At 43.1% G+C, this 25755-nt stretch overlaps 1 protein-coding gene across 6 annotated transcripts in view; it reads left to right on the top strand.

Annotated features, from left to right (window-relative positions):
• FTO (FTO alpha-ketoglutarate dependent dioxygenase) overlaps positions 1-16625 on the top strand; it is a 420744-nt gene extending 404119 nt beyond the window's left edge. For 3 of the 6 annotated variants that reach the window (XM_006264826.4, XM_019497461.2, XM_019497458.2), the window contains one exon: positions 9325-16625. In XM_006264826.4, the coding sequence (XP_006264888.3) occupies positions 9325-9466 (142 nt within the window). In that variant the 3' untranslated portion in view covers positions 9467-16625. Of the gene's footprint in view, positions 1-432; positions 486-9324 lie in introns of all 6 variants that reach the window. The other 3 variants (XM_019497457.2, XR_009455260.1, XM_059713787.1) reach the window with 3 other exon arrangements.
• The last annotated feature ends 9130 nt before the right edge of the window (positions 16626-25755 follow it).

Below are 25755 nucleotides of genomic sequence, written 5' to 3'. Positions count from 1 at the left end.
ATGACAGGGTACATTATATTATTTGGCCCTTGATTACAATTATGCAAGTACAGTGCCACACAGTAAGGTTATTAAATATGAGCAATGACAATAGCAGACTTGCAGAGATTAAAGCCATGTAAGCTTTCAGCAAAAGGTTACATAAAAACTCATCTAAAAATTCTAATCTTAATGGTATTAAGAATGACTATTATTACTGTATCCGTGGCCTCTGAACTGGTTTGATTTGATTAATCTTTCTCCTCCTCTTCCTACAGGAGTGCATGTATGTATATAAATGTCTATACATATATGTATGAAAAAGTATTTGATTTAGTTCTACTGAATGGTTAGTGTTTTAAGGCATGTATGACTTGAGCATTTCTTATGTGAAGGAAAAAGAAAGGCTATGTATGATGTATTGACTTGTGTATGCCTTACTATTTCCATTAGTGTGACATCTTGTAAAGCCCAGTACTTGGACTCAGCTATGCTCCAGGTCCCAGGTGAGCAGATGGACAGAGGGGGAAAGAGAATTTGGGTAATAATAGAAATTCTGGCATTTTAAAGCTCATGCAGCTATCACTTAAACCCCTTTATTGTCAAATTCATTTGTCTCATCCCTACCACTGTATAGAACAGCAAAATACATTTGTAGGACACTGTTAAAAGACAGATTCTGATACAGATTTGCTTTGTAAAACTACATGCAATGGTAATGCTGGTTAATTTCAGGCCATCATGCTATGACATGAATGATGCCCCAGGATACTGTAGAAGTCCTCATTTCCAATGGAAATAATGCCTCTGGAGACCTTAGGCTCTCATGTGAGAAAGACTAGAAGTGTTTGTAATGTATTACAGGCCAAATTCATTACTAACATAAGTGATTTCAGCTGTTTGTAGTCAGAGATTGGGGTGGATGTTTTTCTACCCAGTGGTTTACCAATGGAAAGAAAGCATGTGGACCTGGATATATACTTAGATTCAAACTCTTCTTGGAAGACCCTCCCCACAGTGTAACCCTCAGCTGACATTCCTTCTTCCATGCCTCATCTGGGAGCAAAGTCATTTTGTCAGTCCCTTTCCTTTCCCTATATAAATAGTAATTCATCTTGCTGTGAGCCATTGTTGATTGTTGGGCGCACTCTAGTTACAGCACAAGAAAGATCATTAGCCATGGTTATACATAAATGGGCCAAATCACTTTGGAATGCATTAAAGATTAGATTATCAAAAGAGCTAAGCACCACTCAGTTCCTATCTGACCACTTCATTTTAATACTGACTGGGATTCATTGCTTCAGATCAGTAACATCAGTGAAAGAGAGTAGATTTTGTTTGTTGTTTCAGAAAGTTTCAGTAAGAGGTATGAGTAGGCATTGATCAGCTAAAGAAAAGGTCTCCACCATACATGGATTGCTTTCTCTTCTCCAGAAAGGTTGATATAGAGGCATGACTTCTGTCATTCCTTTGCTGGTAAAATGCTAAGGTAGTCAGTTATGTGGGTTTAGAATCAACCAAAAGGGGCTGACAATTCCTGTTTTGAATAGAAAAATGGGAATTTGACTCTTATAGCGTCATGATAATTTATTACAGTTATTTCTGAAGGAAAAACAGCATCCAGCCTTATGAAGTAAACTATTATAATTTATTCCTGATTACATTTCTCATAATTCCCTCTAATCAAATATGTGTGCATTTTCTTAATTTTCCATTTGTTTTGCTGCAAGGATAACTTTTATAGAGATTTGAGCGTGAATATGTTGCTCAGAATATCAAGTAAAAGTGTGTGAGGAGTTGCACTATGTATTATTTTACAGAGAGCAAGCAAAGTGATTAAAAGTCATTCTGTCCAGCTTAAAAACACAAATAGCAGTGGAAGATTAACTGGCACCCATGTGCTCAGCACCTGAACCTTGGCGAAGTTTGTGTATTGTTTCAGATTTTGTGCTTCTTCCTTTCTTTATAACATGCTAATCCAGAAGCCTAGATTTCTGCATTCCTGAACTAGGAAGTAGTTCTGCTCCAGTTCCAGATATAAACTGTGAAGCTTAGGCCAATCTTTAGTTTAAAAAGTCTTCTTCACAGAACATAGCAGTGAATTTTCCTCTAATGTGGTTGCCCCAGATTGGAACACTTGCTGTGCAATAAAGAGTGCACGACTAATACAAAGCCTACTGTACATTTTTCTCCCAATGGTAGAGTCACCGTTTCTTCAGACGTGTTTGTTTTCATTGTTGTTCTTTAAGAACAATGACACCATTCTACTGAACAGCAAGGAAAGTTACCTTATACCTCTTTGAAATGGTATACCCTTTGTTTCAATAATTTCTGAAGTTGTTCTACAGCTTTGTGCAGCAGAGCTGTGGAATTCAACACTGCATACCCTAAAGCTTATAACTGGGCTGCCTCAGACATGATACATATAATCATCCAAGCCATTTGACCCCTATATTGTTACATGTGGTCAGGTAGGAGCAATGCAAGTTTCAGGTGACCCTATCATGTGACTGAGATCAGAGGTCAGCAACTCCTAACTGTTCAGCTGTCAAGGTAGCCCATTCATCACCATTGTTATATAATTGACATGCTGACAAATAGACCTGGGTATAAAATTGTTCTCAGCATTCTACCTGATGGCCTTAAACCTTAATTGGTGGCCATAAATTTTCACATTAACAACTACTGTGACCAGACAAATGTCTGGAGCAGAAGGAAGGATAAAATTAGACATAACATAATTTGTTAAATTGTAATGGACACCCACCTGGTTAAGTGGATAAATGCTTTTTCCTTCCAAGGCCTCCCACAGCCCCACTGTATCATGTCAGGCATTTTTATCTTCACACTTTTTAATTCACCAGGAAGATATAATGCACATCCATTTCGTTTACTGACAGGTGTGCCTCTTCGTATACTTTCTGGACATCTTTTCCCACCACCCTAGCCTTGATCAAAAGTGAAGGAGATTATCTACTGCCAAACTGAGTCTATACTTCTCTTCACATTTTTTACCAAGTAAAGCTACTTGTTTAGTGAATCAGATTTTATTTTCTTTCAATATAAAAACTATAACTCATCGTATATTGTAATTCTGAGTGACATCATCTGACTCAGATGAAATGCAACTCTAATAGCTTCATCATTGTAGGAAATTAAGATATTTCCAGGTTTGTTTGTTTTTTGTTGGGTTTTTTTGGTTTTGGATTTTTTTTTATTTTTTTTTTATTATTTTTTTTTAGGGCTGTTAAATCTAGCATCCTGGCCAGATTTTAGCTTTGGCGCTTATATTAATCTGACTGAGTTCCCTCTGCAGTTCATTTGGGCATAGTGTTTTTATTGCTACCTTAAGCTATTGTGCAGGATCGCTGTTTGTTCATATACATTGTGGATGAAATCCCAATCCTGCTGAAGTCAATGGTAATTGTGTCATCAATTTGAGTAAGGCCAGAATTTCACCCCTGTTGTAGTCTACCCCAAACATAGCTGGATTACATTAGTAGGTGAAGCAATTTTGTGTGTAAATATAATTAGTAAATTTTACTCATCTGACTAACATATGTAGGAAATCCTGTATTTTTCTCTAAGTTTTTAAGATATAGATATCTTGAAAGAGAAATGTATCCTGTTGTACAATGCTAAAACAGCTAAGAACATGAGCTCAGAATGAACTGGGACAATCTTAAATTGAAGCCAGTGGGATTACATTACTTAGGACAGGGAGGCATTTGAAGAATGAGGGCTTATGGCTACAAGCCTGCAAGAATTGTGCATGGAGAAAGCAGAGTCTGTGTAGAGCCCCGCTAAAGTCAGAAGAGCTCTTGGCTGGTACAGTGACTGACTTTGCAGTTCCCTTTGCATAGTCGGGCACCAAGTTTGCAAAATGCTCATGTACCTTCAGCATGAAAGATTCCATCTAAAGAGGCTATTGCTAATATTTGGAACAGCATCCACGTTAGGAATGTTAAAGCATTTTAACCAGTATTCTTATGTGATTGATGGATGCATGTGGCCTCTTGATAATTATTCAGGACCACAATCTATTTCTTGGCAAATCTGTAATGACTCTCTTGAGCTACAAAACAGTTCTAGATATGAGTGCTGATTGGCTGATATTTTCAGCTGTACGTCTACCTAACTTCCATTTGTACATGTGTAAAACAGGTTATGTACTGGATGAGCATTTACATATGCACATATTATAATGTGCACCCTGAAAACTCAGTAGAATTGTTAGACTTGTAGTGTGCAGTTTAAAACACTTTAAAAATCCTAATACCTGCTCATGTAAAGCACACGTACAGCTGTCAGCACTTGCTATCTAAGCCAAATATACATGGTTATGCAATTTGGCATGTGCACAAATGGAGGCCATGAGCTGAAAATCAACCCTATATATACATATCATCATCTCTTTTCATCCAGAAAGCATAGGACTTAAGCGTGTGGATCAAGCCCTTAATGTCTCATTTTCCAAGGTGCAGAGCACCTCTAGCTTCTGCTGCCTTCAGAATCAGGTGCTTATGGTTTAGTTCCCTAGACTGATGTTGCCTTGATCTTTTAACTGGGGTACTGTTTTAGAAGCATGGTATTTTAGTCCAGTGTAACACAGGCAGAGTTTACTGCAGTGCCCAATTTTTCCTTCTTCTGTGTGAAATAAATGGTAGCTTTGGCTTTATTATTTCCATAGGAAATAGTTCAGAGATAATAACTAATAATAGGGCTTTTCATCTGTACATATTGACCGCATTTTTAAAGGAGACTATAATTCTGTGGAGTGTTTAAAGGAACACCAACCAGTCTTGCAAGAATGGACAGAAGCAAAAATTCTAATATAAAGCACAATGCTTTCAGGGATGCTGGAATGAACAGCTATCAAAAATATGTAGCATATTCCTGCCTCAGTCATCCCTGTGGGCACCTGCTATTGCACAGGGAGACAAGGCCATGATTCTGTCCCTCACTGCTGCACCAAGCCCATATGACTCCTACTACTCTTTGAACTCCCAAGCTGAGCCAGCCAGATTTCAGCTGCTTCTAGCTGGGTGGGAGGCAGTGAAGAAATTCCTGATAACATCTCATTCTAATGCACCCATGCAGGGAAAGCTACAAATTCACCACAATTGATTAGGTTTGACTACGCTTCTGTGGTATCTATGGATGAAGAAACTGCCCAGCCACTAGCCAAAATTTCTCAGTCACGCTAATCTTTCTATCTTTCTTTTTTTTTTTTTGCTTGCTTAACATGTAGTTCTTTTCCTCATATTTGAATAGCAAAACATTTGCCTGAACCAACTGAACCAAGTGTTTAAGAATATTAGTGCATCTTAGATGCAAAACTTATTGGCAAGAAAGGACATTGTTTTTAAAATCAATGGCTAGCACATTACTGTAAAATCTATTGATTAAAAACACAAAGCATAATGTTAGTCATTTAATCTGTGGAATGATGCAATACTGAAATAAATTTATCCTTTGACTTCTGCATTAACCTTTTATTGACTGCTTGCATACCCATAATTAACACACACTTTAGCTAAAGTGGTTAATTTTAGCATCATGATCAGTGTTCTCTAATGTAGCTGACACCCTGATCATCAAAATGTCAGTGCAACCCTAGGAAAAATAACTAGACAAATATCTGTTTTAGTAAAGTATACCTACCTGGGATGTTACTGGGTTAGAAAAAAACCCAAGAAACTATCAAAATTGAGGTCATTATTTAATTGAATTGCTAAAAAAATAAATAGTTATATTAAAAGGCAAAATAGTTTTGCTATTATATATGTAAACCAGAATCAAAAACAGTTGGAGAGGGAGTGTAATCAATTGCTTCTTTCAAATTAACATTTTTACTGATATGGGCATGTTTTTGATTGTACTGACCAGATGCTGGTTAATGATGGAGCTTTGAAAATTTGGACCTTCCATATTGGACTAATATTTTAAGTGTCTCTCTTCCTATTTGGTTGATTTCTATAACTAAAGTATCTGGTGTAAAGCTGATGTGCTGGAAACATTTCACAGCTATTTGATCAATCTTCATCTGGCAAGAAAAGATCTAATTTTTATGTACCCAGGTTGGAGCTAATGTGACTCTTGCAGAAATTCCATTGTTTTTTCATGAACGGTTCAAACACCTCTGAATGCAATGCTTGAAGGAAAGGTACTTTCCTGTGACTTCCTGTGCAGAGTCCTTGTGTCTTACTCTATAGTTGTGAAAAAAACCGAACTATCCTTTAAAACTCTGGGAAATTTATAAAATGTAAGTCTAAAAATATTAACACAACAGATTTCTGGCCCACTAATTCAGTTCAGGTCAAAACATGACATGCAGTCAAATAATTTCCTTCAATCTGGTGGGTGCTACTTCATGCACACTTCAAAAAGTTGTTAAGGACCCAGTTCTGTACTCTTATATGTATATAATCTCCTTTCAGGACAATAGGACTCATGCCATATAAGGCCTGAAGAATTGGATGAGGATAGGTGATATACATAATGCAAGTGTTTAGTGTTCCCAGCCAGAAAATTGACATAAATAGAGAGAGCATCAGATCTAGACAGAATAAGTGGAAATATTGCTCAAAGTTACAGTCATTGAGAAGGCAGATATGGCTTGAAAGGCACAGAAATGATGATAACTCTACAACATTGCTCTCCTCTTTCCACTTCTTCAGGAGATCCTTAACTGGCCTTAGACTTATAAATCAGGAAATTCTGAGGTCCTTGTGGATAATCACTAACATACTCAGCCCCTCATATAGAAAATGCAGTTGCTCAGGATGACCAAGTATGTAGTTGTCATATAATGCAGCACATGCTCAGCCAAAGTATACTACATAGAAAGAACTGTCTCTGCTAGTAGAAGAAACTGGAAGAGCACAATTTTTCAGTGTCACTCCAAGGCAGCAGTCCAATCACAGCAGATTAGATAACATTTAAAGAAATTCTGGGTATGTCTACACAAGATGCTATGTCACTGTAGTAATGATCTATGCCAAAGTAGCATCAGCGGGCACAAACTGTGACACAGATGCTACTGCGCAGTAGCAACATGACACCACACTACAGCTTGTTACTACTGCACAGTAGGGTCAGAAATGTCTGGGCCGCCAGGACTGCGCAGTAACCATATTTGCTAAAGCAAATACTAAATGACTGCACAGTTGGGTGCATGTGTAAACACACTCAGAGGTACCTAAAATTCAACTAGGAGGAAAAAGCTGGCAGAAAATACATTGCAATGGGAAGCTTTAAAATCAGGGAAAGTGTACAAAAACTGCATAGGAGTAAAGAGGTAATATGGATTCACTCCCAAAGGAAACTCTATGTTTAATAAACAGTGAGAAGAGATTGTTTATAATGAGCTGACTTTTTCATATTCCTGATGGTATTTACTAGCAGTGTCTCTTTGTCAGCTGTAATAATCTGTACATGCTTAATTTATCCACTTTTAGATTGAAATCCTTAAAGTGAAATGTCTTATACTTACCAGCAAATTGAGCATATTATTTTGTGCTGAGACAGAAAATAAAGCATGCTTTTAAAAGCCCTATAGACTAATGCTGTAATTAGCTTCAGCTTCCTCTGCATATTAATTTTCTCCTGTTCTTTTATATAATTTGGAAAATGTCTTCAGAACATGATGGCACGATCAGTTAAGTACCTCTCAGAACTCATACACTAAACTGCATTTGCTCTAACAACTATTATAAAATAGCCTGCAAAACAAATCCTCTGTTATTCTGTACAGTGCAGCTTATCAATGCAAACAGTTTAATATTTATGCTAAGAGGATTGTCACAAGTAGCTTCTGTTCCTTTAATTCTTGTTTTAAATAAATAATGAGAACATTTAAACACATTACTCTTCTCAGGGCCCTGAGGTCGGCTAATCTTATTATTTATGAAGTGATGTGCTACATAATAGTACTTAGTGCATGTTAACAGATGCTATTATCAGGGGCTGATGTGGAGAGCTGAAGATATATTGGAATGTTACGTGTTAATACTGTCCTTGTAGTGTAATGTACGATGGATTGAGTGCACAGGATGCTGGTGCAGCAATTAAACACCCACCAACATGGGTGTAAAGTTGAAGTATGTTTTCTCATGGGTATTTTGTTGCCATTAATAATTCCCAAGAGAAGAAGGAATCTTTCACTGGGACTTTCTCTTCCAGAAAGGAAGAAGACCAGGAAGCTTTGTGTGTTGATCTTTTCAGAGTTCATTTTACAGAGGGAGAGACCCATTTCAATGCACTTAAAAATTTAAATTTCATTTTATCCTTAAAAAGTGTAATTATAGTAATAGTTATATACAAAATATAATTTTGTATGTTTTACATGGGATAAAATAATTAACTTGTCTATTTGATAAGATTTTTCCCTTTTAAAGAACTAAATTCACCTTCAGTACACATGAAGTAATTATAATAATACTTAGAAGTTTTCCTTGTCTCAGTGCTTTACAAACATTAGCTAATTAATCAGCAACTGGTATCTGAAAAAACCCACTGAATTGTGACAAATTTTCTAATGCAGTGCAAATAAGTGGCACTCTGTACTACAAACTAATCTTAAGAGATGTGACAGTTGCTACTCATAAAACTTTCCTCTTCAGGGCTGCAATTTAGTTGCATATTATAATTAGACTTCACTAGTATTGATGAATAATCCATTTAATAAAAAACACTGTAATTTAAACATTTTCTCTGGGGACTAACGTGCACCAACCTCTTAATTTAATTTGATTGAAGATTTGCCCACCTATTCATCAGTGGAAATTGTTATTAACCTCCATTTGCATATATCTTTATACAATGTCCCCTTTTTATATTGCCTTTTTCAGAGCAAAGCAGGCTGATACACTTGTAAATCTCCAGAATCTACAAAGCCAATCCTGCTTCCGTAATATTGTTTAATCTATCCCCCGACCTTAATGCAGTAAATTCAGTTTAATCTTTCTCAGTAATCTAGTAATACATTGAAAACCCACAAACATTTAAATCTGATAATGGTTTAATCACATACTTTAAATAACAGCTGAGATAATGAAAAAATAATTCACCATAAAAAGGTACACTAACTGAATTTTCTTTGATTGGCTTTCTAAGAAATCCCTGTAGATAATATAAACCTTACAGCAGAAATCACAGCAACTTCACAGCAAGTGAACAATCCATTTTGTCCAAAGATTGAGCCTCTTTGTTTGTTTGTTTGTTTGTTTGTTTGTTTGTTTGTTTGTTTGTTTTAATGAATGGACAAATGTAGCTTTCCTGAGCATTCAGTTTCTTGATATGCCTTCACTTAATTAATTCACCATCAATCTTTGTTTTCAGGTGCCAGTCCCAGCTGGCAAAGACTTTACCAGATGAGCAGAAGCCAGAGTGCCATCCCTACTGGAAGAATGATGATTCTAACATGCCTCTCCCATATGATCTTGAAGAAGTAATTGCTAAACTCCAGGCCCTGCTTCAATAAATGGAGCACTAGAAGGTGTATGCCCAGAGTAAAATTACTTGTACCCATCTCTTGAAAAGAAAATATCTAAAGTGAATTGAATCTCCGCAGTGTTTTTATATTTAAATCACATAGGTTTATTTCTTCCTTGAGTACAAGTTCCTGTCCATTGTAACTGAATTATGTTTTGTAGCTACTCATTTAGAAATTTCTAAAATAAAAAAGAATAAGGCCTAGATCTACACAAAAGACTTAAGTATCATAAGTGGAACTAACTTAGAATTTAGGCACCTCAGGCCAAGAATGTGATCTGTAACCTCACCAAACCCATAGGTACCCAAGGTTTTGCCAGTAGAATTCCCTAGGTTCTTGAAGGTCTGTTTCTGTGAATGCCAAGAATTTCTCCTATGCTGCCTTGACTGAGAAGCTCAGTTCCTGTTGACATGTGCATACTGTTCCTGCTGAGAAGCATGCCACTGTCACCTACTTCCGCTCTAAACACACCAACCCAGGAAGAGGCAGCAAAATTGTTTTGGAGGTTCCCCTTGCCACCCCTGTCAAAAATGCCAGAGATGAGGATCTGAAGAGGAGCAGCAGGTGGTGACCTCAGGACAATTTAATTGTCTCATTTCTAGGTTTGGCATATGTGGGGCAGGAGCAGAAGGGCTGCGTGCATTTCTTGGTCACCCTCCCAGGAACCATAGACATACCTGCCGTCATAGAGCAGCCTGATCAGGATCTGCAACTAGGCGTCCTCCATTTACCTTCCTTGAGGGACTTCATTAGATCAAAATGTTCTGAATGCACCTAACTCATCTATTACACAGTCAACCCAGCCATTTTTATTTAAAATTGTGAGTGGAAGTGGAAAGAAGTGCTAGCGCAGTTGTTTGTTGGTTACAGTATTCACCTGGATGGAGAGAAATTTCCTATGAAGGCGTCCTAAAAGGTTCTAGCCAGTAGCTTTCACCTCCAGGAGAGTGTCCTAACTGCCAGGTTATCACCGTTCTGGAGGAAGGCACACCTCACCCCTCCTGCTGGAGCTGTACCACTGTCCCAAAGAGAATACATAATCCACTGGGCTGGCGAAAGGGAGCAAAAAAAGAAGCCTGATCCATTTGCCCACTGACTAGGATTTTTTTTTTTAAACGTGTTTTGCACTAAACAGTCAGTGCATAAAATGCACATGCAGTCCACGAAGCAATGTTTGGAACCTGCGTTGGCTTGATGTTAAGTTGTTTTGTGAGTTTATCCCAAAATACAAAAATGTAAGATGTTAAAAATAATGTTGTTTGTGATCTATTTAGTAATAGGATACTAGAAAAGCAGGCAGTTCCTTTCTGGTCCATTGGGACTATCCAGAATAAAAGCCAATTTTCTTTCATTTACATTGTATTCTAACTGGCACCAGTTTTTCTTCCCAAATGACAAAAAAAAAAAAGAGCTTGTGATGCAAAAGTTACATTCAGTGCTTATTATCACCTCAGAAAGGATAAGATCCAGTGCTCAGCATGGCTAATATAGAGGTGGAACATACCTGCAGGACTAACATTTTATTTAAAAATCACCGTTCAGACCAGGTTTCCTTAGAGTGTGCTGCCAGAATAGCTATAGTATGCTTACTAGCAAAGCCGTCTGGTATGGATGCAGTTTATACTGGCAGAACTGTGATTTTTGCCCAGTGTAGTTTATGCCAGCCCCCCCTTGAGCAAAATAATTTATGCCAGGAAAAGCTCCATTTTGCGGACATAACTGTGTCTACACCTGGGCACTCTTCCCAGCAGAGCTGTGTCTGTCAGGAACTGCATCTCTATGCACCCCTGAGCACCATTGCTTTGCCAGTTCAAGATTATAGAGTTGGCATGAATGTGAATATACGTTATATGCCTTACATTCCATGACTTTTGTTGTGGCCATCAGCTACCACTAAAAAAGTGAGGCCCCTTTTAAAGAACAAATAATTCATTGAATAGAGTTTGATTGTATTAGCACCTTGTTCCTGCAAACACTGTTTAACTGATGCTTCTTGCACCACAGCTTCTTAAGACTTAAAAACAATGCAGTTTTGTGAACACAGCTTTTTTCGCCCTGCTCTAGTTGGGCAAACAGCATACATTTGGATTGTTGCCACACTAAATATTGTTTACTTCGGAGATCATTTAGAGACAAGCTAGTTGAAGGTGTGGGAATTCTATTTTAGAAAAGGCAATTCTCATGCAGCCAGATACTGCTTTGGAAACTAGCAATATGGATTCAAACAGGCTAATGATATAGCACAGTTAAGGCAAGGTTTAAGGGGGTTGTTTGTTTCTGCTGTTTCTTTATGATTATTTTTGGTTTAATTAAGCATAGCTAGAAACCCTGGGAATCACAATGGTGAAATGATTTTGACAGGCATAAAGGGTACAGAATGCATATAAATGTTGAAAACTGGATAAAATGGAAGCGTAGCTATTAAAAATGATTGGCAAATAATTATTTACTGCAGTATTCAAAAGTCACTAATTTTTTGTTCTTTGATTAGGAGACTGATGGTAACTATAATAGAATGTTTAAAAATCCATGAATCTAAGGCCTTGTTCATGCTGGGAATGAAGCCAGTGGAATATCTGCACTGGTACAATCTTCTAGTGCAGGCAGATCAAATTACCATAAACCACAATATACAATAGTACAGGTTCAAACCAGTGGAAATCTAGGAAATCCTTGGAATGGACAAAACCTAAGATTTCCCAGGCAAGATATTGATGCTCAGACACCCAGATATGGCTCAAAGAGGATTTAAATGTTTTGTGTTGGATTTGGAGCTCAGTTGTGCCACTGTAAATCCAAATAATATCACTGAACTCAGTGGAAATACAGCAGCATAAGAGCAGAATTCAGCCCTCCCTTTCCCTGGCCTCATCAGGGACAACAGCAAATGTTTGGCAAAGTAGATTGGAATTCTCCAAAACGCATAGTAGTTCTGAAGGTGTCAGCAGAAAAGAACAGACCAGAACTCATTCATAAAAGAATGAGTGCTTAGTATAATTACTGCCCTTTCCAATTAATTGTTAGAAAGAGACAATAACAAGAACATGATTTACAAGTTTTCCTTATGTCATTTAAATAATTTTGACCAAGGTCATCCTGAAACGATCCTTTTGCAATCCATTAATATTGTAGCATTAGGTAGCCCATTACCATTTTGGATGTGCTACAAAAACATTCTTAACCCAGGCCTCTAATGAATGTTCTATGTATGGCAACTGTTTATTGACTCTAGATGCCTGAGGACCGAGGTCAGTCTGTTTCAGGGGGAAAGCATAAATTAGCTTCTAACAGTAGATTCTGTGATTTTTTTTCAAATGGTGAAGTTCATGACTTTGCTTACATTTACTTTTCATCAGCCCTGAAAGAATTGAGGTAAAATAGTTCCCTTGCACGTGTGTGTCAAGCTAAATGGATTACAGAAGATACAGATCTGTTTGCCTGTCTGCACTTGCCTTTAGACAATATTCATCAATTTTACAAAAGCTACTGACTAAACATGGAACCCATACAAATGAAATGCTCAAGGCAGGGACTTTAAAAAACACACACTCTGATACAAAGTTGGTTTTACACTGATAGAAGGAAAATGTTGGCAGAAAATGAAAACCTTTTATTGTGACTCCAGTTTAGGGGATGAAAGGTAAAGGCCATTTTTAAAGTGTTCAATAGAAAACTGCTGGTTTTGTGCCAGGTAGATTAGACATTTTTTCATAAAGCATTATTTGTGTCTCTGCATATGAAGCTATTCCATCCTGTAGGTTCTTTTCCTTATTGTTGAGGTTAAGTAAATAAATATATATTAACACCAATATAATAGATTTTAAAGGCATCATTCTTGCACTCTGAGCTTTACAAGAGAGTCTGAATGTCTAAAATGTAAATAAGAATGCCATGAATAATTACCAACTGGAAAACATTCAGGATGTGTAGCATGCAGCATAATAAATATCCAGATCAGTTCTCTTTATTATCATCATGAAATAGTTGGTATTTTCATTGGTAATGAACTGGATTTACTTAACAAGCTATCCTTTCAAATCATGCAAGGCCTCTGTAATGTTGTGGAACAGGTTTGGGTATTCAAGAGCCAGAATAACAACAAAACAGGCATGAAAAGAATAAAAAATCCATGACACACAATGCAAATGAATGAAGCTACTGTGCTAACAATGGGCAGAATTATCTTCTTGGTTAAAACAGTGCAGTGCATTGATCCAGTGTAATGCAATGTAAATTGTGCTAGTGTAACTGAGATGAATCTGGGTGATATAGTGCCTGACGTGTGGGAAGAAAGACAAGATGAGGAAGAGATGTGGCTTAATTAGGTCACAACTTTATTAACTTAATTCAGTATAGTTCAGTAGACTCTTTTCTTAATTGTTTCTACCTGGAAGAGAGCTAATCCCAGCTCCCTGTGACTCCACAGCTGGTTTCCCAGTCTGTTCCTGGGTCTTCCATGAGAGTTGTTGCAATAGACACTTGGATCCCAATCCTATTTCCCATTTTTCTCTAGGGCATCCCTTCCCTCAATCCCACTTTTAATTCTGGTTTATCAGGGAACCAGAACCCCTATGAAATAAATACTTGCACTGGACACCATCCATCTATTAGGTTGTAACTTGAATCTTACTTCTAGACCTATTACCCCACATCTGTGAGCTGCTATCCCAAAGGTGAAATATTGCCACTCTGCCCCCAGCTAATCTGGCACAAAGGTTAGAGTTTCCAATCCCAAAAAGTAATCTATTACAATCTCCACCAAAAATCTCAGTCCTACACTAATCCCAGGGGATGGACAATCAAGCAAACTGTAATTAATCAAGTTACTGTAAATTCAAAGGGGGTGTAGGGATCTAGGGGTTGTCAGCTGATCTGTAACTATGTACCTACTCTTACCTTCCAGGACAGTTTAATTCTCAATGACAATGGTGTAGGGTACAATGGTTTAGTTTTTGCTTGCTGTGGGAGTAACAGGCACATGAACATTTATTATAGAGCAGTTGGTACCCAGTAGTAAATGCTTGTTCTCTTTTAACTTAATATAATTTAACTCTCAGAGATAGGTTGGAGTTGTAACTCAGTCCCCAAGAAGGAGTTTAGACTAGAAGTACAGCTTAGTAGTAGTATGCATGGGCTAATGGCTTATTGCCTAGGTCAGGTGATACCTTCCCAAACTCTGCCCTGGCCACACACATCCCTTCTAAAACAATGAGAAATGAGGACCTTGCACTATTTTCTTACCAGTATAAACCAAGAATTACCTACCTCTCAGGTTGTGGGGTGCATATCCATCCTGCTTCTCAAGCTAAGACAGTACATTTTGATGCCTTTATTAAATAAAATAATTTATAAGTTTGTGGAGAAGCTGCATTTGTTAAGGCTATAGATTAGGTACCAATTAGCTGTTAGTTTGTTCCATTAAAATGGTAGCATTTAGCAGAGGAGAAGAACAATTTACACATGACCCTAATTCCTACCAAATAAAAATTGGATCATCTAAGCTTTATCTTTCATTGTCATGGAGAAATCACATATATTTCATATGATGTAAAAGACTCCATTCTTTCATGATTTCAAGCTTGTGAAGCCCCAGTGGTTCTAATGTACATGTATGTGGTGCAAATCAGAGTTTGGTCACAAAATTAGCCCCTTTTTCTTTGTCTTCAAATACTTGTCTCCATGCCAAGGCATGTTGCTCTGATTATTTGTCTTGATTAGAGACTGATAGAGTAAAGTCAGGTGTATAGGATTCCTATTATCCTTTATTTCATTGGTTCTGTGAACAGATCAGATATTTATTTCGGTGAAAACGGGAACAATCAACTTCTGTTTACCATTAACATTCAGTTTTCCATTTCTTAAAATCAAACCAAAGTTTGGTAGGCAATGATTTTCGTACATGTCCCTTGATCAATGGAACACTGTCAGAATCCATTAAAGCCTCCATTAGCTTGATCGCATTCAAAGCTAAACTATCAGATTATTTAAAAAGCTGCAGTGATTGTTTAAAATATACTATACATTGATTTCTCTCTGTAAGTAAAGTGGCATAACTTTGAAACTAAGTGTGTACGACTAAGACTCCATGCACTGTCTCCAGTATATTCTAAGAAGCTTATTTTCCTTTTGAGAATACCTATATAACATGTTTTAAGTTGCAATCCCTTGTACTTTTCAAAGGTTTTTCCTCTAATTTATCCTATTTCATTGTATCAGTCAAATGTAATGCATGTGGAATGGAAGATATAGATTTGCCAAGGGCCTCTCAACTGAATAGTTTCACTGAAAAGGTTTAATGAGTAATGATCAGGGACATCCCTGGGGAAAGGGGGGGCGAATCGGGGCAACCGCCCCAGGCCGCGCACTTTGGGGGGCCCCACTGCAGCTGCCACGCACCACCACTGCCAAATGCCGCCCAGTCTGGCCACTCGCCCTCCCCCTCCCAGGCCCCCCACAGGCTGATATGCCCTGGGCCCTGCACACCCCTAAGGACAGCTATTCTAATAATACTAGCATTTAAAATAACTAATATTTGGTGAACTCATCTAGAGATCTCAGAACACTTTACTGGGAAGAACTGTGGCACACCAGTTAAAAGTTAGCTTCTGTTCTGAAAAGGAACTCTGGAACATGAAAATTGTGCATCCACTACTTCTATTTAAATTTACAGAAGTTTCAATTTAAAAGATAATTTAGCAGTCTGCCATTCATACAAAAATCAGACTAGGATGTGAAAGTGAAGTTGTCTTATTTTCTTCCGTTTTTAGTCATAACAGGTAGTGTTTATCAAGGTGAGAATGTACTGGCCAGATCTATATTGAAATACTTGGTATGTACCTATTAGCATTTTTTCTTAGTATTTTTCTACCTATTTTGAAAATCTAACGATTTAATAGCCAAACATTATCAAAGCTTTCCATGCTGATGTTATGGTTGCTGTTCTTTTATATTTGTGTCATTAATAAATCTAGAAATATTATTCATCAGATCGTAAGATTACAACCTTCTCCCCCACCAAAAGTATTCATAAAAAGTGCTGCTTTTGGGTTAGTTGTTTAATAGTACCCTTGTTTTTTAATTTTTATTAAAAACTTAATAAAACTCTTAAGAACTCTTAATAAAGCACCATAATATGCATTACTATATACATGTAGACTTTGTATATTTTTTGTATTTGTTCATTTTAATTCAATTTACCAAAAAGACCATTTGTCTGTTGTTTGTCCTCCAGAATGTGCTACTAATGTGGCTAACTACCTCTCTCTATTATCTGTAGGATAGAGTGGGGTAGTAAATTTGTTCATGATAATAAATGGTGACAGTAAGGAGTTAATTGAAATCTGGGAAACAGAGCAATTAAGCAAGTGTCCTGGGAAATGCTTTGAGATTTTCATGTGCTTACAATACTTGTACAATATTATATTATTTTAATTCCAGGCTTCAGGGTGTCTACTCACTGTCTGCAAGGGACAGAAAGAAGAATATCCCCGCCCCCACACCCTGCCTTTAAGTGCATTACTTTTTCTTCCTTTGAAGCATCACATATTGGCCAGATGTACCAGTCCTCCAGTTTTTTCTAAGGAATCTCTCTGGAGCCTGGATACTTAGAATTAAACTAATTTGAGGTAAGCAAGGAGTCTTACCTCAGGTCCACCTGGGGATATTTTACCTAAGATCCTGCCATTGCTGGGCCCAAGTTGGTCTCTAGTTTTTTGAAGGTCTGGAACTTTTGTATTAAATATTCTAAGTTTACTGGGAGGTGTACTTTTGGCTGTGGAGTGACATGTACTCAAATGGATGCTCTTAAAAATACCTTTGGACTAAACATCTATTATGTGCTTGCTGGCAATAGCAAGGGATGAGACTTGAAGGCAAAGTGATCCTTTCCAATCCTATGGTCTGTTTGGGAAAGTTTGTGTTTGAATTTCCTTCTAGAATGCAGATACATAACCCCTTGTACATAGAGCACAAGGTATTTGCAACCAAGAGAATGTCACTATAAGCTTAAAATATGCAGTTAATTCTTGAGCTACCTGGTATAAAGGTTTGCCTTGCTTCTGTTCAGAATGGGAAAGGTAGAGATGATGCTTTAGTTATACCACACTGAATGCTACTGTGTGCTGTACATGCTAGTATCAAATGCATAAACATATATTTTTTTGTCATTTAAAATATGATTGTACCTCTACCCTCCCATACAAATACTATGTTTTCTGATAACCTAAATCATTCAAGATGGGGGCAACTCATTATCCTCCTTTTTAATAAAAACCTTGTCACTCATAATATAGCTTAAGCATAAAGTTGTCACCCTCTAGCAGCAAGCCCACAAAGGATGCAACTGCTACATTGAGGAACACTTAAGTTAATCAGTACACTTTGTCTGTCTGAAGCAGAAGGTTTTAGATTATATACCTCATGCTGCTTGCTGGCACTTATCTGTCAGTCCCCATAGGCATGTCCACACATGCAAGCATGTGCACTTGCAGCGGCACAAATTTGAGCTGGGGCTTTTTGCCTCAGCACACATGCCCAGATGTGTACTTTGCTGTGGGGCAAGTTGTACCACTTGGGGCAAAATAACCCTGCCTGGCTCCTCCCAGATCTGCAGACAGGGGGAGCTAGAGGCTGGAACTAGTATCTGTGCTGGCCCTAGCAGTAAAAAAAGCCCTGGCAAGCAAGTCAGGGCTGCTTGTTCTCAGGAGCTTCTAGGAGGCAGTTGGCTATGCCCCTTCCTGTCCCAGACTGCTGCTGCTGGTTGCTGCAGGCTTGGTATCAAGAGCTTCTGGGGAGATGTCCAGGCCCCTTCCTGCCTCTAGCTACAGCTAGCTGCTGGCTTGTTCTCAGAGCTTTTGGGAGTAAGTTGGCTTCTCCCCTTCCTGTCTTGGGCTGCTGCTGTTGCTGGCCCACCCATGGGGGGTCCTCTGCTGCATGTCACTGCCCCCCCTTGGGGAGGGGCCCACTACACTGCACCGCACCATAGCTTCTGCACCCATGTTCTGGCCTGCTGCCCAGCCTGCCACCAAGCCACTGTCAGGAGACAGCCTGGGGAGGGAGCCTGCACTCCCTGTGGGCCCCTCCCCCACCATCACTGCTGGAGCCTAAAGGTACCTTGCTTGCCCCGACTGCCTTAGCAGGCCACCTCTACTTTCACCTGAAGCACACACTGAGTGGCTGCACTGGATGGCTGCTACCACTGCTACAGCTGTTGCTGTTGCCATCTGTTCTGCTGCTGCCCCCTCTCAGGAGAGAGGGAGATTCCCTGCTGCACCACTTTGCACCACTCAACTCCACACTTGCACTGGATTACTCCCTAACTGACTGATTGCTCCTGCCCTCCCCAACAGCTGCCTCACTTCATCTGATCCTGCTTTGTTTTCCTACCTGCTGCTGAGTGCCTGGCTGGAGGCCTGAGGGGCTCCTAGACTGATCTTCAACAAACAAAGCACCTCAACTGCTCCAGCCATCTTTTACATCTGCCTCAACAGCCTTCCTGGTGTGGTGTGGTTTGGTTTGCCCTTGTGTGGTAAATCCCGTGGTGGTGATTGTGGTGCTGAGTAAGCCAGCTCAAGTCTCCCCAGCCCTTGTGTGTGCATGCCCCCACCCCCACATTCCCCAAGCATAACCCTCTCAGGTTTTTTCCTGTGGGGCTGTAGCTCAGTGAGCCAGGGAATCTCCCTTGGCCAGGCCCACCCCCACAGAGGGGTTCCCAATCCCCCTCCCCCACCATTAGGGACCAAGGGCAAGAACAATGGGAAGGACTCTTCTTCAGCCTCCTCCACAGCTGGGGTGGGAATGGCAAGGGCCCTGCTCCCAAGGCTAGACAGTCAGCACCTGAGGGGACCAGATGCACCACACCAACCAGTGCACACACTCAGCCTGGCCCCAGTCTCACCAATGGAGCCCCCCAGTGGGGCAACTGCAGCTACACACAGGCTACATGTGTTCTTTCTGTTGTCAGGTTATGATCCAGCTGGCAGTGAAAGTGTGGCTGGAGGCCAAGGGCTGCCTCATGATTCCTTTTCGGGGGCCCTAGTGAGGATTTTTCTTTACACTGGAGGACCTGTGATGCTTCCAGTGCCATACCCTGGGACACTTACATCATGAGTGTCCCACAGGCCAGGTGGGGAAGGCATCCACAGGTCCCACTGGCAAGAGGGGCACCCCCCTCAAGCTCCCCTGGCACCCCAGCCACAGCTCCCAACCCCGCCCCCATGAGCTCGGGCAACCCTGCCCACCAATCAAGTTTGGCGGAGTCCTGGGGGAGGGGCAGGTAAGCAACCAAGGGAGGGGAGGGAGCGGGCCCCCCCTGCTCCTAGCCTTGTCCCTACTGTAACTTCCCCACCTCCCAAACCTCACATCCTACTGGGGCCTATCCACCTGAGGACCACCCCATGGCTGAATGGGTGCAGGTTCTTTTTGGGTACAAAGCCAAGAGGAAGGCCTGGGTGCAGCTGGAACGCTCTGATGTGGAGGACCCACCCTCCTAAGACCATAACATGGGGAAAAGGAGCAGCCCAGCTTCTGGGGACCTCCCCAGTTGTGCCTGACACCCCACCCCTGGGAAAGATTAAATGGGTTACCCAGTGGAGGAGGCTTCGGGGCTGCTACACAGTCCAAAACAGGAGCCCGTGGAGGAAGCCCCTCACTCGGCTGGCCAGGGCCTACCCCCTGAAACCATGGGCACCTAGGCTGAGGCCTCAGCTGACCCAAAAGAAGATCTGGCAGCAAAACCCTCCCCCTCTGATTTGGGGGTGACGGGCCCTGGAGTTCACCCCAGTGAGTCCTGAGGAGGGAGGTCCCCTTTCCCAGGACCCCAAGGCAGGCACCAAAGCCACCCCAGTGCCTGATGGGTCTCTTCCCTCCCTCTCCCAGAAAAACCTCTGCACCAATGGTGGTCAAGGTGGAGTCCCCCAATCAACAGGCTGATCTTTTTGGGGACCCCACACAGATTCCACCCCCCCCAAAAGACTCCAGCTTTACCTTACCATCTTGTGAAGGAGCCCCATCCCCACCCTTACCCCAACCCCTGTCCCAAGGGGTTGCATAGCTTTCCCAATCCCAACCAGGGTCCAGGGTCTTAGGGACTAGGGGGTTCAGATGGTGCCTAAGGAGCCTGCTGAGCCCCAGGACCAGGAGGATGATGCCCAAGAACCAGCTGGTTCCATGGAGCCTGTGGATCATTCAGTCCCAGCAGTTCCCAGAGGTAAGCTACTTGTATTTCTTGATCGCAAGTACACCAGTGGTCTGCCAACAAGGTATAGCTCACCTTGGACCACTGGGGAGATTTTGACAGCATTCTTCCCACTGCAAGGGCGCTTGTGGGGGAAGGCAAGGGGCCCAAAAGCTGCAATGCCTAGATCTATAGGTGGGCCTGAAGTTTCATAGAAGCCCTCTATACTTACAGGAGGATGGTGCGTGAGCCGACGGACCCTGCACCAGGCATTGAGATTTGCACGGCCCCTGCTGAACCATCCACTCCACCCCCCCAGCCATGAAGTCATTTAAGATCATGACCCTCAAGGTCCATGGCTGCAGGAAGGGCCTCTGGAGATGCCGGCTGCTCTCCTTCCTTCAGGAGGGGGGTTACCCCATTGTGCTCTTGCAGAAGACCCTGATGACTCCAGCTGACAAGCCTAATTGGCAGCTGGAGTGGAAAGGTAGGGTCTTTTTAGTCACCTCTTGGCCACTTCTTGCAGGGTGGCTACCCTGTTCTCCCCAGGCCTGCAGCCGGAGGTTCTCTAGGACATTGAGGTGGTGCTAGGCTGCCTGCTGCACCTCCAGGTCCAAGTGCAGGGGCTGGTCCCGAACCTCCTGAACATGTACACTCCTGCAAAGGACCCAGAGTTGGTGGATTTTTTCCACCAGGTGTCCATTTACATCAGCACCCTCAACCCTCACAAGTACCTGGTCCTTGGTGGGGACTTTAACGTCATCCTAGATGCACGAGACGAGTTGGGCAGGGAGTGGAACCAGGCTGCCATGGGCATCCTCAGGGAGATCTTGATGGATTACTCCCTGGTGGACATCTGGTGTGTCTGTCACTCTATTGATCCCATTGACTTCACCTATGTGAGGGTGGCGGAGGAGCATGTATGCCACTCCTGGTTGGAACAGGTTTATATCTCTTTGCCTCACTTTGCCTGGGTCCCTCCTCTGGCATCCGACTGACTCCTTTCAGTGAGCACCACCTTGTCTGGGCCCAGGCCATACTAGGGCATAGGTGTGTGGGGTTGACCTACTGGCATTTCAATGCCAGTCTGCTGGAGGATGTGGACTCCAGGGAGGCCTTCTGGGAGTTCTGGCTGGCTGGGTGGGGCCAATGGGCAGCTTTCCCCTCAGCTTACAGATGGTTGGATGTAGGGAAGGTGCGCATCCAGCTTTTTTGCCACAGCTACACTCGGGGGGGATACCCAGCAGAGGGAGGCAGTCCAGAAGCAGCTCAAGCGGGATGACCACAGCTCCCATGGTGCATTTGCCGCTCACATGTCCAGCTTCTTCAGGAGATGGACTGTAGCTCCCACTTCTTCTATATCCTAGAGATGAGGCAGGGGCCCAAGAAGTACTTCACCTGCCTTCTGGTGAGATCCGGGTGAGATGTACCAGGGCGAGGTGGACTTCTACAAAGAGCTCTTTTCCCTGCATCTGGCCAATGCCAAAGCCTGTCAGACCCTATGGGAGGGACTCCTGCAGGTCAGCGCAGGCAACCGGGACCAGCTGGAGACTCCACTCACCCTGGCTGAGTTTTTCGCCACCCTCCACCTGATGCCTCGCAACAAGGCACCGGGCATTGATGGGCTAACTGCGGAGTTCTACTGGGCCTTCTGGAATGTCCTGAGCCTGGACTTTGCTGCGGTCTCAGCTGAATCCAAAGGAAGTGGGGAACTCCTTCTGTCATGCCAGAAAGTTGGGCTGAACCTCCTGCCAAAGAAGGGGGATCCCCACAACCTGAGGAACTGACATCCCATGTCTCCCCTCTGCATGGACTAAAAACTGGCAGTGAAGACCCTCTCGCTGTGCCTGTAGTCCATGGTGATGAACATGATCCATCCCGACTGGACGTACGCAGTGCCCGGATGTTCCATCTTTGACAACCTGTACCTGGTTTGGGACCTCCTGGAGCTAGTGCACTGGGATGGCCTGTCTTTCACCCTCCTATCCCTGGACCAGTCAAAGGCACTTGACAGAATGGATCATGGGTACCTCACAGGCATGCTGTGGGCCTTTGGCTTTGAGCCCCACTTTGTGTGGGTTCTCCAGCTGCTGTACACCTCTGCAGAGTGTTTGGTCAAGCTCAACTGGACCCTGATGGAGCCCATTCCATTCAGGAGAGGGGTGTGTTAAGGCTGCCCACTGTCAGGCCAGGTGTACACCTTGGCCCTGGAGCCCTTCCTCATCCTCCTGCGGAGGTGAGTGGCAGAGTTGATGCTCCAGGAGACGGCGGTGTGGGTGGTCTTGTCAGCATATGCTGACAATGTACTTCTCATGGTCCAGGACTGGTGAAGGCCTGCCAGGCATTGTACTTGGCAGCCTCCTCTGCCTGGGTCAAGAGCTTTGGCCTGACAGTGGGTGGCAGGTAGGCTCACTCCCACCCATGCTTCACCAGATCTGCTGAAGCATGGGGTCACTGCTCTCCTTGGGGGTCTACTTGTCCCCCACAGGCCCTCCCTGCTGGAGAACTGGAAGCAAGGGTGGTGGAGCAGCTCCAGTCATGAGCAGGGTTCCTTAGATATCTCCCTCTGCATGGGAGAGTGCTGGTGCTGAACCAGCTGGTCCTGTCCATGCTATGGCAATGCTTACACACCCTGTCTGTGCCCCCTGAGGTCCTGGCAGGACACCAGAGATGGGTGCTGCAGTTTTTCTGGCCAGGACAGCACTGGATTGCTGTGGAGGTCCTGAGCCTCCCCTTGCAGGGGGGTAGCCAGGGCCTGGTTTGCTTGCATAGCCAGGTCTTGATGTTTCACCTTCAGGCAGCAACTGCTATATGGTGTCAGTAGCCACATGGCATGGGGCCACCTGGGACGCGCCTTCCTCTGCCACTTCTGGGAGCTCTGATATGACTGGCAGCTTCTCAGCCTACGGGGCTTCTGTCTGCAAGACCTGCAAGGGCTGCCAGATTTCTACCAGGACCTCCTCTGGGCCTGGATGTTGGTCTCCACCTCCAGGTCCCCTGCAACACTCTTCCCAGGGAGCCGATCTACTCATCAAGCCCCCCCAGCTGGAGGTGCCAACAGCACAAGTGCCCTGGTTGTGACAGAGGTTGATCTTGGCTGGTGTCACTTATATCAGAGACCTCCTGGACTATGATAGGCAGGAGTGGGTGGATCCCATGTAGAGGTCTACCCATGACATGTGTAACCTTCTGTCTGGTCCAGGAGGAGAAGTCTGTCCTACCTCCAAACACCCTTGCCCTTTTGATCAGGACCTGCATGGTGGTGGTCCCTGCTCCCCTGTACCCTCCAGCGCACCGGAGTTTGTCATGGGGCCAGCATTTCGCTCAACCACGGCGCTCCCTACTCCACCACCTAAGCTGGCTGGAGGACATTAGACTGGTCTGCTTTTCCACTGTCCATCACTGCCACCTCTACATGCTTGCGTGCCATGCTTGCATCCCTCCCAGACACCATGTGGTGGGATCTGCTTGGCGAAAGCATAGCTGGAGCACCCCAGTGGCTGAGCCTGCATTCCACCTTTATTCCATGAGCCACTGGGGACCTTAGCTGGTGGCTCCCCCATGGAGTCGTCACCATGGGTATGTATGTGGTAAGCTTCACAGACACCCTGGTCTCCTGCCCCTTCTATGGGCAGAGAGAGACCCTGGCACACACGACTCTCAAGCGTGCCAAGCTGCAGCCCCTCCACTTCCAGAACCTCCTCCTGAGGTTCTGGTTGAATTTCACCCCCCACCTTTTTGTTTTTCATTACTCCATGCGTGACCTCCTGGTCAACCTCCCCCAGGCACTGGCCCTGGTGAAATGGGCCCTGTACTTGACCAGGAAGGAGGCTCTGGCCGGGAAGGTGCCCAGAGATTGCAGGACCACTTTCCTCTCACTTGTCAAATCACATTTCTGGGCAGAGCACCAGTGGGCAGCATCCACCAGCTCCTTGGATGCCTTTGAGGACTGGTGGCTGTGGCCCAGGGGGCTCTGCTTGGAGTCCCCCTCAGGCACACTTATTTTCATGTTTTGACCCTTTGACCCATACAACACTCCTATCCTGTTTTTGTTTTTTTTTCATTAGTTGTCCTAAGATTTTAGTTGTTCCATTTGTACATTAGCCCTGTAAAAAGGGGCTACTATTTAGCCAGGTGGGCCTTGCCCATGGTAATCATATGGACAAATGGAAAGGAGTTTCTTGGGCCTGGCCAATCTCCTCAGATACCATGGGGACACTACCCCTTGTGCCATCTGGACTGCTGAAGCAGCCCTGAGAGTCCCCTGTACCCCCTCTACCCATTGCAGCAGTCTGGCAGTGGGGGATGCCACCTGGCTGAACACCTGTCAGACCCAGATGGGGACTGCATGACCAGTAGAGGCACCTGCACCTCTGGGCCAGCTGCCAATAGGCTGTGGCTGCACAGTTGGCCTTTGTGCAGCACTATTGCCACTATTGTGTGCCACCACCCCGGCCATCTGGGCAGCTATCATCTGGAAGATGTTCTCAGTGTGGTGGCCTGCTTTGAATTGTCAAAGCATGTCCTCCTGGCCCCAAGTGGCCAGGAGGTCAGCCACCTCCAGCTGGGTCCCAGGTGCCAGGTCTGAGCAGGTTCCTTTGCCTAGGCCCTGTTACTTGTCTCACTAGCGGGAATTCTGGTGGTCCCTATCTTAAAAACTGCAAAATCCCTGATAAAAAAAATACCCCCAAATCCATATTCTTCTACTATTAAAACAAAAGACCACTAGATATATAGAGAGAGAAACAGAGAGAGAGAGAGAGAGATCAGTTGGGCAATGTTTTATTGATACATTTACAATTTTAAAGCAATTTGGAAACCTACCAGTGCCTCTGTCATCATAATAAAATAATAAAATAAATTCTTAATATCCATACAGTTTGGTATTTACTTTTGGCTTATTTCTCATAGAAAAGTCAGAGCTGACCCTACCCCCTTCGTTCACCAGGATGTGCAGTGCTGACCAGCACTGATATGCCGATGCACTGCCCCTGCCCTTGCCCATCACTCTTAACCCACAGCCTGCCCCCTGCCCCAGTCCCCTCACTCCTGACCCACAGGGCCAGGTATGTGGGTGAGAGGTTTGTGGGGGTGGCTTGATGGC

This window comes from Alligator mississippiensis, chromosome 10 (genome assembly GCF_030867095.1).
Source record: "Alligator mississippiensis isolate rAllMis1 chromosome 10, rAllMis1, whole genome shotgun sequence".
In the NCBI taxonomy this organism is placed as follows: Eukaryota; Metazoa; Chordata; order Crocodylia; family Alligatoridae; genus Alligator; species Alligator mississippiensis.
The sequence above is the reverse complement of the archived record's forward strand: the minus strand, read 5'-3'. Positions and strand labels throughout refer to the sequence as shown.